The sequence below is a fragment of the Empidonax traillii genome, unplaced genomic scaffold (assembly GCF_003031625.1).
Source record: "Empidonax traillii isolate 1590-97213 ecotype Southwest subspecies unplaced genomic scaffold, ASM303162v1 scaffold890:size686501, whole genome shotgun sequence".
Taxonomy (NCBI): Eukaryota; Metazoa; Chordata; class Aves; order Passeriformes; family Tyrannidae; genus Empidonax; species Empidonax traillii.
The window spans coordinates 579,280-600,146 of record NW_020956083.1 but is presented as its reverse complement, the minus strand read 5'-3'; the positions used below and the strand labels follow the sequence as shown (position 1 = coordinate 600,146).

Genomic DNA, 20,867 nt, shown 5'->3' with positions numbered 1-20,867 from the left:
TCTTCACATCCATTCCTATTCTTCCTCCCAGATAGTCAATCTGCTCCAGGAGTGCGTCTTGGACGTTACTGGAAGGATAGACTTTTGAGAAGACAAAATGGCTTTTTTCTTGACAGCTGCTGTGCAAAAGAAAAGCTTTGCTATCTGTCTCATCAAACAAAGTCAGTGCCAGGAAATAAACCACACTCTCATTAAAGTGTCAAGAGGTTCTAACTCAGTTACTCTTCTTCTCTAAGAAGAAAAATAACCACGGAGATGAGATCCAGATCTTGATTTGCCCAAACATTACAGGTCTCTACACAAAGAGTTTTGGTTTAACCTCCTCTCAAACAGACTGGTTCATCTGACAGCCCAGATATCCACATAACTCCTAATGGAATTCAGCCTGCTTAGCAAATTCAGACCTTAATTTGTTCGCAGCATAGGTTTTGTGTGAGTTTAAAAACGTGTCATTCCTGGCCTGTAGGGTATTCCAGGCTTCACAGACCGACAACTGTGGTTATAAACAGAGTCCTGCTTTCCTAGTTACCTAATATTTTCATTCTGACATCTCAGAAGCCATCTAAGAGGATTACAGCTTTTACAGAGCTACCACCACCAAAAAAAACCAACAAAACCCAAGGCTTTGCAGGCTTCAGGGAGGCCAAACCCGATCAGATTTTGCTATGGAAGGGTGTGAGAAGAAGCTTTTCTCATTCCTCCCTTACCTTCTGGTATTTACAGTTCGTATGTCTTTTTGTCCTCCCTGAAGCCTGCAAAGCCTTGGGTTTTGTTGGTTTTATTTTTGGTGGTGGTAGCTCTGTAAAAAAAAGAAAAGTATAACCAAGGTGTTTTCTAGAGTTAGACAAGCTGCAAATGACATGTTTCAAACTGGAAAGAAAGGACAAGAGATGCACTTGAAAACACTGCAGATGAAATAGAAACATAGAATAATTTTATTTATAGTCACTCAGAGTCCTCTACTCTCTTTCAGAGCTAGTGTTAATAACCTCAGTTAATGTTAAGAAAGCAAGACTGTACTAATGCCATAAATGCTCGCATAATCCATTACCACTATTGAATCTTAAGGATAAATGAACTATTTTGATTAATAGATAAGATAATCAAATGTAAGACTTGCTTCCTCACCAGGCAACAGACTCAAGGTCTTACCAGGTAAAAGTTGGATGGATCTTTACAGATTCTTTTTCCTTCTCTCCCATTTTTGACCCCAATGCATGTGTCTGCTCTAAGGCTTTTAAATCTGAACACATCCTGCTCTTCCACTTGCCTGGGCATGCAACTAAAAGAATATAAACTCTCAGAATATCTGGTGTTATTATTCCTACAGTCAACAAGAAATTCAAAAGGCCACTTGAGAACTAGGTATTGTACTGACAGAGAAGGACATCATCATCTTCTGCCTACAGAGATTCCAGGCAGCTGTTTAGTATTGGATCTACTGTCACGGCTTAAGACCCCTTAAATGAGTTGGGAAGACAATTAACAGGCTCATCTAATGAACTGTACAGAACTACAGCAACTGCCAAGAGCATTCAAGCACAGAGTAGAGCTCTGTGGGCTCGAGAAGTAACATCACAAATGAATTTGAAAGCAACCAGCCCTGTGCATTTGAGGAGCTCAAGTTTGACTCTTCCTACTGAGCCTCCAGTGAGGTTTTTAAAAAGAAACTTCACTTCAGATTATACACTTCACATGCACTGAGCTGCAACCGAAATTTGTCTGTGGTGTTTGTGTCCTTTCACCTTTTCCTGGAAAGTATGTTGACTAAAAACCAAACAAACAGCACAGCACTTTAGCAGCTCAGCAGACAAACACCGCAGTCATTTCGCTCAGGGCAAACACTTTAGAGAAACAAAATAAGATTGCAAATGTTAGATTTATTTTTTAAAAAAGAAAGGCCAACATTTGAGCAGTTGTCTTAGCAGCAGTTTAAACTCAAACAACTGCAGAGCTACCACAGCATTATTTTTAATCCTTTTGTAGATGACATGAGTTAAACACATCTAGATTACTAACTGTATCTTACAAATACTGGTCACATTAACAGACCACTAGACAAGTCCAGTATTCCCTACGGACAGTGACACCTGCTCATCAGTAACAGGTAGGACTTGTTAAAATACCAGAGGAGAGAAGGGCAGGCTGCAGTTCCCCAATGATCTTCATTTTGTCAAGGTCATTTTCAAATTAAGATACGATATGTGAGATAGAGATCTAATTGCCCAGCACACACCAGAAACAGCAGGTACCAGAGAAAACCAAATTCAGCATGAGCACACCATTCCAGCAAGGCCCTGCTCTAAGGGTACACATGCAGCTCCACCACGACAAGGCCCATCCAAAGCTCCCACAGCCACTTTCCTGCTGTGTTATGAAATTATCCATGAAAGCACAACACAATCCAGAGCTTCCAAACAAAGGGTGATTCCCCAGACATTCCAAATGGGATGATACACAGGTCATGTTCCTTCCCCAGGGAAAGCCACAGTGCAGGGGTTGCCAGCACAGGGTATGAGCCCACTGCTAAACCAGAGGCCTGTCCTGGGAAAGGAGTTGAAGGTGGTTTAAAGCACTCCCAAAACACCAACCACAAACACGCTGAGAACACAACCTCACCAACTTATTAGCCTTCCCTTTTGTCCCTAATTGAAACTAATTAGGGAGCATCCATGGAGCATCAGGGATTTTAGTTAAGAGTAAAGCCAGGATGCAGCCCTGGGGACAGGCACAGTACCTACAAAATACACAAGACCTGAGCAATACCCACGATGTGGGAAAACTGCCAGCTACTACAAAGTCATCATCACTCCTAAATCCATCATTTTGCTCATCCAGTAGAGATAAAAAAAATTATTTGTCAAGATCTGAGGCACTTTCTAGTTCTAATCCTCGAGGCAATCCTAACAGGTCAAATAAAAGGTTTCTTAAACAGTCTCCTAGTGGTGAGGTTGGATTTTTTTTCTTAGTTTTATTTTATATCCATACATTTCGCACCAGGACAATTCCCCGAATAAGATCACATGGATTTTAACCCTGGATTTAGCAAACAGGATGATGCTTCTTACACTTTTCAGCCTGTTCTGCAGCACTGCTTTCTGTCAGAGATGAGGTTCCAACAGAAGAAAACAGACACCTCTCCTGAATGGTGCCATTGTGCACATGAAAGTGGCCATCAGTAATGAAGACCAAGGAAGTTTACATTCCTACTTGAAAACAGGAAATAGTAGGACCTCAGAAATTTTGGTGGCTGCTGGAAATGTAGGTGGAATGACAGGTGGCTACATGGACACAATCTGACCAAAGCAAAAACTTCACCCCTGTCAGAGAGGCCTTACAGCACTAAATGTGCCTGAAAAGACAAAATCTGTTGTCAGAGCTTCAAACTTCTTCTTGTATTTACTTATCAAGCTCTTTACAAATTCAATAACTTGACTTGGCACCTCTTAACACCTCCTAAAACCACAGTCAATGCAATGAGTAATAGGGAAAGCGGGAGACACTCTGAGATTTATCATCAATTCGTTTTGTTATGCTATTAACACATCAGCATTTGCATGCAAAGCGAAAAGATGGGCTGAGTGTGAGAATGTGCACACACATAACCCCTGGCTCATTAGAGACTCAGAGCTGCAAAAATATACTTCCAGGGCTCACAAAGGAAAATACCACACATTTTTCACATCACTGTTATTGTCCTCTGAATACCCGAATGTCAAGTTGGTTGTTGTTGTTGGCACTACATTCCAAAATAAACATTTACGTCTACTTGAACTGCTAAAACATTGAAGGGTTTCAATGAGGAGGAGACAGGCCAGCGATTTCGATTTGCTCTCTTTCTGAACAGCCACTCGGGAGTGGTGCAAACACTCCAGTTAAGGAATTCCCTCCCTGAAGACAGGCAGAAGACACCTCTTGGTTGCCGTGATGCTGCTACTTGTGCTCTCCAGGCAGATTAGTTTTCATCTGGGATGCTCGAACTCATTAGGTTTCTAACTTAGGAGCCAATGTTCCTCACTCCCATTTCAGGAATCCAACCCCCTCGCTGCAGCCCTGGCAGCTGTGTTGGAACAACTTTGGATTTCTCCTCGCAGAAGGGAGGCCGTTTCTCTGAGCCATTTTTTTAGGCTCTGGCAGGAATGCTTTTGTCTCCCCTGGTCCCTCGAGGCAAGGGAACAAAGCTATAGACAGCTCCCCTACCCCACCAACAGCACTACAGAAAAAAGAACTGTCACTGGAAGGGGACAGGGAGCCAGGCCTGGGAATCCTGCATTCCCCTGGTGGTTTTGGTGAGAAACTCTTCCCAAATACAAAGGCACTTCCAGATAATTGTCAATGGTCTATTTTCCGTGATGACACAAAACCAGAAACAAAAGGATTCTCACTTAGGAATCGGAACTTCTGGAGTTTGCCTCATTTTTATTTTCTTGATTTGAGTTGGTCTGAAAGTCTCTCACCATCGTGAAAGCAGGATTTTATGGACACAGAGCAAGCTTGCAAGCCTCGTCTTCTACCTCCACCACTGACTAAAACTAAACTCAGATCTTATCTAATGTTAGATGACAGAATAAACAAGCTATTGGTGTTCACAGAAGCAAATAGGAATTAAAATAGTTTTTCTAAGACTTAATACTTATCTGGAGTTTAGGAAGTTACATATGCCTTTAGAAAGTACAGTCAGTTCAAGCAGTTTTAGACACCAGCTTGCCATATGCTGTGTTAAAATTAAACTGATTTTTTTTTTTAAAGCAACAAATTTATGCATGAAGTGGGTCTATTCAGTACACACAGATTTTCAGGAATGGTTTTGTTCATCCAGTAATCTTTACTACTAATTATTATTTAATCTCCAGTAATCTAAAAGCTAAATTAAATTTGTCTTTGCATTTGACAATGTTAAGGGAATAAGATCACATTATGACTACAATGGGGCACATGTTCAGACCACATCAGTATTATTTTTGTATTTATAGAATACTATGGGGCAGGCAACAGCCACATTTCCAACTTTCTACTGATTCCATCAAAATTCTGCAAGTTATGAGCTCATATGTAAAGGAAGTACTAAAACACACGAGCAAGGAAGTGGCTGGAATTGTTTAATAGGAAGTTGTGAACTCCACATTACCTATTAAAAAAAAAAAAGGTATCCATATCTTATTCAGTGGTGAACTTCATTTCCTTGAAGACATTTGTACTGTACTTTGCTTTACTGGCTTTCTTGAGATGCAGATTTCAAGTCAGAAGTGTCAGGGGGGAAACTGGATTTTTTTAGCATCAAGAACGCCCGTTCACTGAAAATGATGAACCGTGTGTGAGACAGGCACCAGCTCCCTCCCAGGTAAGTGAGGTTCCCTCCTGCATTCTGTTTGTTCCCTACAGATTAGGGTGTAATACGAAATTCCAGCAAGTTCTAATCTATGGCAAAAGGATATTTCCCCATGCTGGACACCAGTAAGTACACAAGCAATGGAACTACAGCTTCGTTCTGCCAAAGCATGCCCATTACACTGTTACCAAAAGCTTTTTATCATTTCTAACCTAACGAGATGCCAAGAGTTTAAAGAGAATGCACAATTAACAGGATTGCACAATCCATGTTCATGCCTCTGCATGCAGGGAAAGGTCAAACTCAAGCTTTGCTCCTACAGCAGAACCAGCAAACAGTCATGCTTTTAGTGGCTTTGTTTTTCAGCAGACTGCCCAAATCCCTATTTGGGAACTTTAAGTAGCTCTAACTGCTTAACTACCATTCCCAGGAAGAAGTTATAAGTATCTTTTCTTAAGAAAGACGTTTGGACTGAAATTTGAAGAAACTCGCTGGATTACAGATTTGCATAAGCTGCTTGTTTCAGTTGGGATCTGTTTAACGTGGCAGTTGCTGTTATAATCACAGATGCCCAATTCACTGTACTTAGAATATTCAAATTTGGAAAGGAAAATTGTAGTGATGATTAAAAGCACACTGAATTCACCTACAGGTTGCCAAGCTACTGCAATGCACACAAAAACCTGCTGAGAACAAACAGTACTGCTGAAAACAGATGTTAGATAAAGCAGAATTGGGATACTCCCGGTTTTTCACATGACTGTCTAATATGTGTTTAGGAAAGCAAGCTAGGTTAATATTAAACCTTACAGTGCTCTGAACCTGAGATGTTCAGCTCACAATCTGTGGCCCAAATCCAGTTTTGGGGGAAAATCAAACACTGACACCATCTCCTCACCCCACAAACACAAGCCCACACGTGTTGTTACCTGACTTATGTGACTGTCATGACATGTAAGGGCTGCACAGGCCATGCTGGTTGATGAGAGGGGCAGAACAGATTGTCCAGCTCCCACATACTCCAGGATGGAATGGTTGGACACCTCTGTTCTACACCAAGCTTTAAAAGAAGTTGCTCTTAAAAGCAGAATGTTTATGCAACTACTTCCAGAGTAGTAAACTGTTCTAAGGATAAGAGAGAAAAGTCAATACTTTTTTGGAAAGAGAAACTTAACCCCTAAATACTTACAGGAGAGATGTACTGTTTACTGACATCCAGAGGAGTTAAGCTACTCAGTTCTGAGATCAGTTTTGAGCACTTCTCTTTACTGACAGCCCTCCACACAGTAAAATAAAAATGCACATTAAGTCTTCAGTTGCAGTGGATACCAATACTGCATTTTACTTGTCATAAGCACAGTTCCTCACACAGGAAAGGTGAACAGAAGTATATCTTCAGGAAAGACAATATGTGGGAAAATCTACCTCATGCCAACAGGCCTGAGAGCTTCCAGCAGAAAGACACAATCCCTCCCTTAATCCAAACCAGCCAGACCTTCCATGCTGGAATGTATTCAGTATTTTACTGGTTCTCCAAGTTGCAAAGCAATCCTGTAAGACACTGACAGAACCAATCCTGTTACTAGAGGTTGCTTAAACTGTCATTGCAGTGAGAGAGAGCTTTCACCTCCAGCTGTGCAGGACATCTTCTCATCTGAAAGCAACTGAGAGTTTAAAAAACAAATGTCAGTGTTAACAGGCACATCACATAATCAAGATAAGCGTTCACAGACATCCTAATGCAGGACAGATTAGCACTGTGCACCCCAGCACATGAAAAAGACTGCAGAACTCGACGAGCCAGGCCTTCAAAGGGCTGGTTAATCCTCCCCATGCTAATGAACCAGACTGCTGAGTGAAAGTAACCTGCATGGTTCAGATGAGATAAACAGTTTTGCCACTTAATGCATCTACTCATCCTGCTAGTTTAAAATAATTAAATCTGAGAACACCAATTGATTTAGCAAAGCCAAGCAACCATAATAACTTCTACCTCTGACAGTGACAGCAGCCTCTGTGGAAAGGCACAGCTCCCATTGCTTCCTCCACTCCCCCTTCCCAGCCCAGACAGCGCTGCCCGAACCCACCACACCCCACGGCTCCACCAGGCTCTTGCTCATCGTGCTCCACTTCCTGCCAGCCGGAGCCACTTATCAGTCTCGACTAAACATGCTTTGTAACTTGGTGTCTACCTCAAACCCTCATTTGCAGTCTTAGCACAGATCTGGAACACTTACAAAAAAAAAAAAAACCAAAACGTATAAAGTGCAATAAATTCCAAACATCTTCAAGAAAAACCTTCATACTTACCACATCTCTTTCCATTCCCCACCCCTCAAAGACAGTTAGCACTAAAGGCTTCCCAGCACTGGTCCACAAATAATGTTATCAATTATCAGAATCACACACAAGTGCCTCCTTTTACATCAAGAGTGCTGTGGGCAAAACATTTTTACCAGAAGATTGAATTTTTTTTCTCTAAGTATCCCAAGACAGACTTTTGTGTATTGAGAGATTTATATGCAGAACACATTGTTAGCAAAGATTTGTGCACAAGAAATCCCTAAAGATGTAGATATTATTACATGAAAACAATAAATGAGTGTCTGCTCCTAACTAAGGGTAGCAACATTACCTTATTTATCTATTCTTAAAAGATAGTAAGCACAGGACAGTTTTACCACCCCAAATCCTTATTTCATGTGGTAGAGAGCAGAACAATGGCAAACAAGGAATTTCCTGCTGCCAGTCAGTCACAGAGAAGTCTCCTGAGCACTGGACTATGGGGCACCAAGCAAAGCCTTGCCTGACAGGCTTGGCTCCAACAGGGGCTCCTGATGGTCAGCTTCACACAAATTATAAACATGAAATCAATGACAAATAAGACATAAGTCAGTCGTTTTCATGAAGCCTTTCTGCTCTGTCTGCTTCCTGACAACCTTAAAAAAGACTGGTAAGATTAGACCTCTCCACTAATGCTCTCATGTCGGCTAATAAATCCAGGAACTTAGCAGCTGTAAAGATTTCACGTATTTTCAACCTCCTGTTCCAATCTTTCACTTCTAGTGAAAACAAGATGAGTCAGGTGGACACAGAAGAAAGTGGCTCCAGAACCTGGGAGTACCCGTTCCTGAGCCCTTCTCCAGAGGACAACAGAGCACTACAGGGTTTGTCCCTTGGGCTGCTCACACCTTCCCTTTCCCCAAGCCAACACTACCCAAGCTCACCACCTGTCTGTGCCTCTGCTGTCTGCTCCCAACCCTGGCCACGCTGCCACACGCTCCCTCCCGCTTTATCTCTGTGTGTTTAGGTGTGTCAGTAATCAGGGAGATACAGAAAGCAACTGCTACCTGAAGGGAAATCATTAATGAGCCAGCGAGGTAACAGCACTCACTGCCAAACATCACTGCCAACCCCAACACTGCGTGTTTGGGGCGCTCCCAACCAGCAAGGATCAAAGAACGGGTCTGCTGGTTCACAGCACTCACTGCCCTTCACGCCTTTCCTACACGAGCTTTGAAACAGCACAGGGGCAGATCTGCTCTGGTCCTGAAACACATCAGGCCAGTTCTGAGAAGGTTTCAGTACTGGGCATGAAAACACGTACAGGCTGAAACACGATTCTTGTTCATGACAACCTACAGTTCTAAGAGAAACTACAGCTTACTGTGAAAATTCTCCACTGTCCCAAGTTTAGAAAACAAGTGACAATATTGCTTTCCAATTTAATTGCTTTCCAATTTAATTAAACTCTTAAGGAAGCAAACAATAACATTTTCTAGAGTTGGGTGGCTGTCCACTCCTCCTTTCTTTACTGGATAAAAACTCCCCATTATTTATCCACTTCTGGAATACCCAGAAATTTTGTCAAATGGGTCAGTATGTATTCTAGCTGTTTAAGAAGCTACGTAGTTTTTTTCCTGTTCTTGCTCCAATGACCCACCCTTTCCTTCTTTCCAAAAGAAGTTCCTCTTACTGAACCCTCTTGCTCATGTCAGTTGTGTTTTTCCTGTAGCCCCCACCTTTAGTCATTGATGACTGTGCAAATGCCAAGCAAGGACAGACAATTCCACACAAGGATGGCAGAGGTTTAGTCCTGCGTCCAGCAGCTGCAATGACTGTACAGAAGACAGTGGAAAAAAATAGGCCCCACACAGTATAATGGAATCGAGATCTTCTGAACTAGTAGGGGTTATTTTTCCTGTCAGAAAAAGGAAGTATACTCTTCCTTAGTCAAAGATGCATTTTTAAAATAGATTTCACATTTTACTTCCTGCCATCACATTAAAAGGTCACACTGTTTATGCTACTGTAACCTGTTACTGTGGGATCAGAAATGATATAAACAAGCAATTCTCATTCAAATGTGCACAAGGGAAGAAGGTTATGAGAACATTCCTCTTTATGTGGAGAACACTTGTTTAAAATAAAAATAAAGAATCTGAGAAACAGAGTGTCTTTTGTAGGATGGCTCATAGCATCAAGTACTCCACGAATCAAGTACTTCACATAAAAAGCATAAAATTCTAGGAGCTTCAGAAACAAGAAAAAGCACCTGAAAGACCACAAATAGAACAGTTATTTTAAGTTAAAAACAGTACTATGTAATACTATTTTAGTACATTAAGTACAGTGAGGGGAGAATCTCCTCTGCCTGCAGCGGGATCTGCCCAGCTCCACACTCACCCCTGGTAAAGCACCAAAGTTTTCTTATTTTTCTGTGTCTACTGATGGACAAACTGCTTCAACTTGCTTCTAAGGAGAAGAAAAAGCACCAAACGATACAAATCTGATTCAACCATCTCTTCACAGTCAGTGAAACGGGTAAATGATCTTCGTGGCTGATCTCTTCACCCTCAGCGCTGCAGGTGACTTTTGATCCCTCAAACCACGTTCCCAAAGCATCCACAACAACCAAGAGCTGAGACAACAATGGAACTCCTAACAGAAGGAAACAAGACATCCCACGTACAAAGCAGGAATCAAGACCGAGTTCCTAACAATGGGAATAGACCTTTAACGTAGGTATCAGTGTTATTTAAGTAAATTCAATGTGAGATTAATGCTGGATGCAACAGAAAGGTCTTTTTATTTCTTCCATGAAAGATACACCCAACTAGGAGGTGGGACCGTCCAAGTATTTTGTCATTCCAGAGACTAACAAATCAGCAACTAAATAAGGTACGTGTTCAGTATCAGTGACACCGAAAGAATTCTGCTTAAAAGGACAGTGTAATTTATCATGCCAACAAGGACTGGTAGCAGACAGGAGGAGAGTATATGCTAAAAACAAAAGTCACTGGAGAAAAATACATAACACACAATTTGGAAGCAATCACATCTGACTTGGTGTTGATGATAAATATTTTGAGTTTAAAAACATACAGACTCTAGCTACGAGTTAAACCACAGACTTCTCAAGTAAGCTGGTTGATGTTGCTCTCTCCAGTAGCTGCCCTTTACTAACTTATTACTCCACTATTCACGAATGCAAAACCAAGTAACTTATGGAAACCTAAATTACTGGGTTATCAGCCCATATTCTAGGATAAAGTATTGTCCAACATGAAAGCACACGAGAAGAGAACGTACAGAATTAAAAACGAGAAAAAAAATTCATTAAAAACATTTCCAAAAGTTCCATATTATGCCAGCTTATTTTCCTTCCCAACAACGACCTCAGATTTTTCACTGCTATTCTATGAACCTTTTTTCTTAAATGCAGAAGGCACAAACTCAATTTGAAAGCAGATCAGCTATCACTACTAGCAGAATCACATGAATTTCCAAGAATCACTTTTATCACTTTTCCTCAGTACAATATGACAGGCAAGCTGTTGAATCTTAGCCGTACCGAGCGTGGGTGAGAGAAAAAGTACAGCTAAATGCACAGGGTTTGGGGGAAAAGGAATTGGCTTTTGTACGACATCATCTACAGAGTGAACACACAAAGGCACTTGGATGCTCTATCAAAGTGCCTCTCCCAGTCAAACCAGCAAGGGCACGTCTGCTGGCACTCGAGTGAAAAAAACACTTCTTGTGCAAATCAACACAAAACAAGCTGACCAACGACTAAAATAACCCCCCGAAACCCTCAGTGGTAAGTGGTGTACACAGCCAAGCTTAGAGAGCAGACCCAGTCTGTATTAATTATGAACGTTGCAGAGAGGTGGTTTCTGCGTTTTCACAAACTCACTTCTTTGAGAAAAACTCTCACTAGAGCTGCTTTCCTCTGACACTGATGCTGTGCAGACTTCCACAGAGGTGCAGACACAAACATTCTAGTCTGATAATTTTAGTCCAGTCTAATATTTTAAAAATAACGAAGTTTTAAATGTATGCAATTCTGTAAAATGCCTGAAGACTGACAGCGCTTCACATCAGCACTGAAGACGACACCAAGCCCTAGGCAAGGTTCTGATGTTTTGTGTTTCAGGTCGTGCTGTCCTTTTTCCAAATCAGCATCACAAAAATAAGCAGAATTAAGTAAACTTTAATATGAAATCATTGGGAACATTCTAACCACTCCAGTTAAGGGGCTGGGGTTTGTTTGGTTTTGTTTATTTTTCTAATTTGGTAGGTTTATGGCACAATATTAGATTTTCAAACATTTATCCATTTGTTGTTAATAAGCCTCCTACTCAAGTCACATTTTGAGAAACTTTCCCCCTATGCAGGGAACTTATCCTTTCCATGCTGGACAACAGGCCTTTGCCTGAATAGGGAATAACAGAATTGCAAGGAAAAAAACCTCCTATGATGCTGAATTGTCTGAAGCATTACAGGAGCTGAACTTTCTGTCACACTCATGTGCAAGTACCTAAAAAAACCCCAAACATACAACCCCCCAAGCCCTACTATAAAACTCCTTAGTACATTATTAGTCACAGAATACTGATACTAAATGCAAGTCTTTTGTTTCTTCCCCTCTGTGTTACAAAAGGGCGTGAAAGTTAAAAAAAAACCAACAAGCTCTCTACCACTTCACTGAATATAAATATCATTTTGCGTATGTGGAGACTGAAGGAAAAATTAGTTCATTTAACTATGGGAAAACAAATTCAGGGGCATTATCTGGTGGCTGAAACAGCCCCCCCCAATCTCACAATCAGTGGAACACAAGAGATGACATGACTTCAGGCTTGTACTTTGTCTTACAGGTTTTGTTTTTCACAAACTCTTACCTCCTTAATTTTCTTTTACATCAAAGATGTCCACTTTGAATCACACATGAATTCTCAATGTTAAGGAATCACTTAGTATCCTCAGGTACATAATGAGGCTAAATTCACAATCCAAACAGATAAGTAGTGACGCTGATCTAAAACCTGATAATTCTCATGTTTACAAGAAAGTAGCAGTGAAATTTCAGTGTAAACCACAGCTTACAAAGCCTCAGCTAAAGAGAACCCTTGGAGAAAGTCCATCTGCAAAGTATTACAAGAAAAGATTTCATTTTAATGTTTAGTTAACCATAGGATGAACCGTTATTTCAAACCTACCCAGAATATTTAGAGAGTTATTTTAGTTTCAAAAATGCTTGGGTCTACCACTACCACATTTTATTCTCTCCTTACAAGGGCTATTTCTATTTGAATTTAAGGGTATTTGGCATGTGGCCAACACTGCTTTCTCCTTAAGTTTTCTTCTATACATCTATCCTTCGAGCACCCAGAGAAGAAGGAGTAAGTACCATGTGGAAGAACACACCAACGCCACAGAACCCTTCTGAATATGCTCAGGAGCAAGTGGAGCACTGTGTGCACGTTGTACCGTTCCTAGGTTTTTAGCAAATGGTAACCAAAACATTTTTCTGTGTTCTACTTTCAGCATGCTATCACAGAAGATTTGGGTTCAAGTACTTAGATTTCAGATTCTGAAAACCAAGCAAAACTAAGCAGCTCAGGAGCTCCACATAAGAGGACTCTCCCAAAGTCACATTTGCCAGCAGTAGACACAATTGATCTTGACCTGAAAAAGTCACTAGGAAGAATGTAACAGTTCTCTGAACCAGTTTTAACAGCACAAAATGTACCATGACCAGCGATTCAACAGAAACTCTGGTTTTCAGGGGAGGATAATGACTCTGGGAGCCATGGAGACTCTGCTACTCCATCCCTGTTTGCCCCTCCACACATGTATCAAGATTCAGTGGCTGCACAGCCTGAAAAACATGGAATATGTCTAGCTTACTGAAGGAAAAGAGACTCCCTGCAACTCTCAGTTGTAAACCAGTTTTCCATAACCGGAGCCAATTACACTAAGCCTCGGATGAATCAACAGAGCACGAATTAGGCAGTGGCAAGGCACTGCATGCAGAGACCTGCACTCTGCAGCAGCAAGAACTGGCAGAATAAAGCCCAAAGATGCATTTATAATAAGTCATGCTCATGCCTCAGTTTATCTGCTGCTCAGCACCAGAGCAAAGCAGTAACCCAAATGCAGCAGCACAACATCTGAACCCTCCTGCAGCTCCTAAACCGAAAACACTTGTAGGACTTCCTGTTCACTGACTTTAAATACACAACACAACCACACTACTACAAACCTACAGGGTCAACCATTTCACAGTTTACTTTCAGCATCAAAACCTATCTACATATTCTACAAATATTTCCCAGAGACAGTAAATACGTGAAAAACTTCCCACGCCTTTTCTCTCTTCACAGAGAGAGATCCAAATGTCCACAATACCATTCTATCTTCCTCCCATCATCTGAGTAAAGCTTATTCATTTTCATAATGTGGAGTATTTTAGTTTAGCCTGGAGAGGGGGTTGGAAAAACTGACAATCACATTAATATTTAAAATACCCTCAAAAATTAATAAACTTAGAACAATTATGTGCCTCTTACAGGGCTCAAACCCAACTCTTAACTACACTTCAGCTTTCCAGAGTTCACAGCAGCATAGTTAGTTGTTTTCAGGATACTCACTTACAGATACATTTGAAAATTAAGACTATGCCCAGTTCTTTCTTACTTTATATTCTACTAACTATAAAAATTAGAAAAGAGTGCACCATTTAGTTTCATTTTGCCACCTTCATATGGAAAACTCTGCATGAGCTGTCCCCAAATGTCAGCTCTGCCTCTGTCCATAGTGCATGGAATCCCAGTTGAATGGTATATAATTCCGAGGTATTTTTACTGTTCCTGATAAGCACATCAACATTAATCTCACTGGCCAACATACTAAAGTCAACATACTCAGTTTATATAAACACAAGAAGCAACCCTACCTGTATTAGAGGGTTGTGTTTTTAAGATAATATCTCGTTCTATCACGCTGTGTGAGAAGTTAGAAACTAAAATGCCTCCTAAAGTTCCAAAAGACTTCTGCATATAAAATTACTGTGAAAATGTGGCATTGCACTCACAGTGAGTAAATGAAAATCAAATGTCGCTTTGATATTCTGGACAAATATCTACCTTTTTCTCACCTGCTCTAACAGCAAGCCTAAACTGTGTTTTTCTTAGCTTTGGGCTACGGGTTTTTTGTTGTGACATCTCCAGAGTGAATGCTTTTCATTCCAATAGATAGTTCTAATGATATTTATGCAGGATATGTATCATTCACTTACCCTTAAGCATTTGTTTTCTGTTGCACACCTTTAGCACAGTGAGGACACGGCAGAGCTCACGTTTAATCACGTTCCTTTAACTTACTGTTTTATAGGAAAGGATTTGAATTTGAATGGGCCTTTCTTATGCTTAGGTCACGTCTTATTAGTTATCTTCTAAGTATGTTTCTCTAAAATACAAGCAACAGCCAGAGCCTGAGCAGTTCTTTTTATCACTTAGATCCCTGAACAACCCTCACAGGATCTCATGGCTCACAGTTCTTGTAGCAAGTAAATCTAGAAGAAAATAAAGGGACAAGAATGGGTATTAAAAAACAAACAAAAAAACCCCACCCCAAAACTAAAATCAAAACCAACAAAACTCAAAGAACTTCATCAGTGTTCACCCTGTTCTGACCAGTTGTAGTGGAGAATGTTCCACGACATATGTGGTACCCAAGTCACGCCCTCACAAAATCACCCACACGAGGTCTTAATTTTGAAATGTCTGTGTCCCCATCCTGTGATTATTTCTGCTGGGGAAAAAAAAAAAAAAAAAAAAAGTAATCTAAATTTTATTCTGTCACAACTGTACTATCACAGCCGAACACAGCTTCCGCTCATCCAAGAAAAAAAGCAGCCTGGACAATTTTAACCCTTCTAAGTCACGTGGCACCCGGACAAGTCCCCTTGTAGCCATACCTTTAATTAGCTTCACCTCCCTGTAGTATTCCTAACTCCTCCTCCAGACGCTGTGCAGCTCTGTATCTCTAGATAACAGATTTAGCCAAGAGCAAGAAGAAGGGCCTGTTGGCAAATTGCATTATGTTCACTTGGATTAGTGGTGAACATTTCTGGATTTCAGCAGCTACAATCGTAACACCAGCTACCAGAAACCTGTGGTACAATGAACTTGGGGGGAAGGCTTTTTTTTCTGCACCAACAACGTACATTATTCTACTTACTGCATTTTTCAGGCAAAGCCTGGTATTTGTAGGAAAACTGCTTTGTTAATGTCACAGCCCAGATGTCAAAAGCACAGATTATAGAGAAGCACATTGTTCTTCCAGATGTACATGACCTGCCAAGATGTCATTTTCAACAGCTGATTTAAAAGCAGGATACAGCTGAGAAACTGAATTTCATGACATAGATGCACATATTTACTAATCGATGTTAGGGGAAAAAAAAAAGTAAAAACCCCACCCACTGTACATATCAATAGTTGGATGCAAATCAAAGAATCACTTTAGTCCTTTTATTTTTTTTAATTGAATTTCAATCCTGAACCAAAGCTCATGCTGTGCCACACTTTAGGCAAGCTACTGAGTCACATCATTCAAAGAGAGTAGGACAAAAATATCACTGAATGCTGATCCTTCATTGAAAATGGGCCATTCCCTCATTCTCTTTAGATACTTCACTTCTGTAATTAAATTGTACCTGTAGAATTAGACCTATTGCATTACAAAGCTCTATCACTCAAAATCATTTCCTGAGTACTAAGCCTGCAACACACCAAATCGTCCAGAACAGTTCAGCAAAAACATAACGTCATATATCCACATGACTTTCAACTGATACAGTCAGCAAAGCACAGACACTCTGCAGGGAAGGAAACATAAAAAAGGGACCTTCTGAAAAGCATGCTCAACATTTCATGCTTATTCTCTAAATGTCAAACAGCTGAAGACGTTCATCCTGCAAGCCATTACGGTTAAAACTTGCCTGCTGCGATTTTGAAATGCGAGTCCATTTATTTCACTTTTATACAACTTCACTCCTTCTTTTAGAGGTCTATCGCCAGAGAAATTCATACTGAAAGAAAGCACAGCTCAACTTCTTTGTTGCAAATGTGAACTTCAACTCATTAATTTATGCAATATACCAGCCTAAACATTCAAATGGATGTTTCAATAATGCTGCCCAATCTGACTGAACACATCCGCCCAGCCATTCATATACTTCACCTTCTCTTAAACTTCATTTTAGATAAACAGGTGAAGAACTTTTAAAGATAAAAGCACTAATTTCTGTGGCTTGTGTATGTGAAACTGGACCTAGCAGCCAAAAAACCCTGCAAAGCGTTCACTTTTGCTATGCAGGTGTTTTAAAATGTCACGAAAAATCTACATGCAATAAAAGACATAACAAAAAAACAGTACCAGCTCATTGCACGAGTGCTACCAACATGCTGTTTTAGGCTCTGTTCTACGATTAAGGTGACTGCAAAGCTCGGTGCATGCGATGCTGCCCATCACCGCTTTTCTGTTCCAAAACAAAAGGCAAATCCGACAGGCTCCCTCCCCCGCGGCTCGGAAGGCGCAGTTTGAAGAGGCTGCTGAGGACTGATGTCCGTGCTGGACTCCCAGTGGCGCCTGGACGAGCCCGTATCACGGCCGAGGATCCGGCCGGGGCAGCTCCTCCCGCTCCCGCCCCGCGCTGCCCGCGCTGCCCGCCCGGCCGGGGGTCCCGGGGAGCGGGGCAGTGCCCGCGGGGCAGGGGCGCTCCCGAGGGGAACGGAGGGGCCTCCCGTGCCCCCCGGCGAGGGCTGAGCGGGGCAGGGTCCCTGCCGGGCTGGGCAGGGCAGGGCAGGGCAGGGCAGGGCAGGGCCAGCCCCCGGGGCCGGGGCAGCACCGGTGGCACCGGGCAGAGCGTGCGGGAGCGCTCCCGCTCGGCGCGGGGCAGAGCCGGCCGGCCGGGCGCTGCCCCTCACCTGGTAGATGGCGGCCCAGCTGGCGGCCTGGTCGAGCCGCTGGAACTCCTTCTCGATCTCCATGGCGGGGGCCTGGCCCCCCGCGCCGCTCCGGCAGCTCCGGCTGCAGCTGCTGCCGAGGCCGCGGCGGCTCTGCCCGGCCCCCGCCCTCGCTCCGCCGCCGGAACTGCGCACCCGCCCCGCCGACGCGACGTCCGGGGCGGTGGGGCCGGAGCAGCGCCCGCCCCGCGGGCCGGGGGGCTCCGGCAGCAGCGCCTTTCCCCCGGAGCCCCAGCGCCGCCCCCGAGCCCCGGGTGGGGCGGGCCCGGCCCGGACGATGGGCCGCAGGTTGGAGGCGGCGGCGAGGACGTAGCGGATCGGAGCCATTCGGGCCCCAGGCCGGGCCCCCCCTCTGGTGTCTGAGCCGTGGGGAAGGGCTCGAGTCGTGTGTTCAAGAGGCGGCAGGAGGGTCGGGATTCTTTCCAAGTTCTCCTGCGGCCGTTTGGTTGCAGAGGAAGGGCCGTCAGGGAACGGGCAGTGCCTGACCTGGCGGTGCAGAGCGCTTGGGTGGGACTCCACGTGAGATTGGAAGACATTCTCTCTTGCTGCAGTCAGATGGAGAGATTTTTCGCTCTTACACAGTCTGCAGAATGAAATGTATTTCTGCCTGTTGGCCCATACCCTTTAATTGAAAGGAATGCCACAAGCTCTGTTGGCATTTGATCGCCTATCCTTGCCTCTTGGATTCTTATTCTGAAATGACCATTAATATCCAGGTGCTATAGTTCTATCCCAGGAGGCAAATGTGTCATTCTACCCCATCTTTTTCATAAGGGCATTTATTTCCCAGTGAATGTAGCCTACACATCTCAGAGAGCCAATGTCCTTAATCCTGAATTTCAAGTCCAGATGTTCCAATCATATGGACATAGTTATCCAAGTACGATGGTAGAGCATAATTTGTTTCCAAAGCGAGGAATTTTACTCCTTATGTCAGACAGCTTCTGTTTGTTCCACGGCTGTTTGGAACTGCCTTTTGGAGCACACAGTTAATGCCACACTGCAGCAGGAATGCTGACCCAAAATAAGGTGGTGAAAGTGGATTTGTAGTATCGACACTTTTCATGAGAGAATTCAATTCTAAAAGCCCTAAGCACAGCATGGTGGAGTTTCCAACATATCAGGTGCGTCAGTGTTGCTGACACGAATTTAAACCACTTTGCTGCTTTTTCCTTTCCCTGTCATTTCAGGGTCACAAATTATGAACGTACACGGCGAGTCTTGCTGTGTTTCAGTGATTCCACACCGAGAGATGGCTCCTTCTCATGTCACCAAAGAGGAGTTCCTGTGGATGGCCACTTTCTGTGCAAGCATAAACCTGATCCTACATAGAAGAGGTCAGAGTTGTGATGCTACAGTTAAATGGAACTGAATTACTGCATCATATAAAGGAAACTAACACACAATCTTTTATGCTTTTGTCACCTGACTGGACTTGATAGATAAAATCAATACAGGTTTTTCAGTCGATGATTCATCAGCAATACATTCTGCTCAGTGTGTACTCTTGTCACAGAAAAAAATGCCTTGAATGAGAAAAACTGATATTGCCCCAAATAAATTGATACTCAGCTGAATATCACAGATTTCACAGAGTAACCCAGAAAATCAGAGTGCACCTTACATTCTTCATAAATTTCTGTCCATCACAGGGGCAATACCTGTGACTGGTAACACTTTAAATGTGTCAGTCTGGTTCAATGAATGATTTTATTAAACAACTGGAAATTTTAGAGGGGATAGACTACATTATAAATATTTACTTTTACATATATATGTTTGTATAAGAGAAGTTAGAAACCATTTGCAGCAGTGACACGCATTGTGACTCCCATGTCGGAAAAAGCACTGCGAATTGCTGCATATGCTGTGGAAGTCTGGCTTTGCTTTTACATGCAATGACATCCAGGGCTAAAAAACTGAGACCCTCACAATATGCAGTTAGATACCAATATATGTCAAGTCCCAGAATCCCAAAATCACTGAGGTTGGAAAAGACCTCCAGGATCACCGAGTCTAACCTTGTCACCCAGCCCAGAGCACTGAGTGCCATGTCCAGGTGTTCCTTGCACACCTCCAGGATGTCCTCCAGGACACTCCACCACCTCTCTGGGCAGCCCCTTCCAATACCTGAACACCCTTTCCAGGAAGAAATTCCTCCTGATGTCCAACCTGAACCCCCCCTGGTGCAGCTTGAGGCCGTTTCCTCTCATCCTGTCCCTTGTTCCCTTGGAGCAGAGCCCGACCCCCCCTGCTCCCCCCTCCTGTCAGGGATTTGGGGAGAGTGAGAAGGTCCCCCCTGAGCCTCCTTTTCTCCAGGCTGAGCCCCTCCAGCCCCCTCAGACACTCCTCGCAGGACTTACCATCTAGACCCTTCCCCAGCTTCGTGGACACACTCGGGTGTAATCGTGTGCCCACAATCTTCAGAGATCCAGTCCTAGAGAGGGAATTGGGGTATTCATGGATGGCTGGGGAAGGGGCCAGCATGGGGGTGACCTGCTTTGCTGGACCTTTCGTTGCTTGATCAGCAGGAGAGCAGCAGCATCCTTGAGGGGAGCACAACTGGGACGTTCTGGTAGTGGGATTCAGCGGGATCAAGCCTGAGGTGGGAGGTGAGGGTAGATAAGAGCAATGAAGAGGAGATGCAACACCTTGGAGATCAGACTGGGCTGAACACTAGGCTGGGGTTCAGCAGATTGGAGGGGGACATCATGCATGTGGTACCTTCAGGGCGTGTGGGGGCTGAGGGGGCCCCTCAGTGTGGGGGCTGAGGGGTCCGTCAGGATGTGTGAGGGCTGAGGGGGTCCCTCAGTGTGGGGGCTGGAGGGGTCCTCCGTGAGGGTCCATCAGGGTGTGTGAGGGCTGGAGGGGTCCCTGGTGGTTTGTGAGGGCTGAGCGGGTCCCTCTCCGCTCACCGGAGCCGCTTTGCCTGCCCACCGAGGAGCTCTGGCGAAGAGAGCCCAGACAGAACATCACCTGGAGCAGCACGGAACGTCCGCAGCGTTGAGAGGAGCCGCTTGGTGTCACTCCTCCATCGTGAGTGCTGTGTGGAGCTGAGGGAACACCCACACCGTGCTCGCCGTCGGTGCCTCCCGAGGCTGCGTTGCTGCAGGCAGGTGGGTAGGGGCAGAGCTGCTCATGCTGTCAAACGTCTCCCTCTTCGACACCACCTGTTTTCTGTAGTGATAATTATATCCCAATCCTGCATGATTCCTTGCAGT

The 20,867-nt window shown here is 43.5% G+C and overlaps 1 protein-coding gene and 1 long non-coding RNA gene across 3 annotated transcripts in view; one reads left to right on the top strand and one right to left on the bottom strand.

The window, feature by feature from the left end:
* Positions 1-17,771, bottom strand: part of PTPN1 (protein tyrosine phosphatase, non-receptor type 1) — a 31,335-nt gene extending 13,564 nt beyond the window's left edge. Inside the window, exon 1 of one of the 2 annotated variants that reach the window (XM_027902582.1) lies at positions 17,608-17,771. In XM_027902582.1, coding sequence (XP_027758383.1) covers positions 17,608-17,670 — 63 coding nt within the window. In that variant the 5' untranslated portion in view covers positions 17,671-17,771. Of the gene's footprint in view, positions 1-12,513; positions 12,724-17,607 lie in introns of those variants that run through there. The other variant, XM_027902583.1, reaches the window with a different exon arrangement.
* Positions 17,772-17,921: 150 nt separating this feature from the next.
* LOC114067279 lies at positions 17,922-19,379 on the top strand. Its single transcript, XR_003573367.1, has 3 exons — positions 17,922-18,153; positions 18,496-18,497; positions 18,837-19,379. It is a non-coding gene; the product is annotated as an uncharacterized LOC114067279 (long non-coding RNA).
* The last annotated feature ends 1,488 nt before the right edge of the window (positions 19,380-20,867 follow it).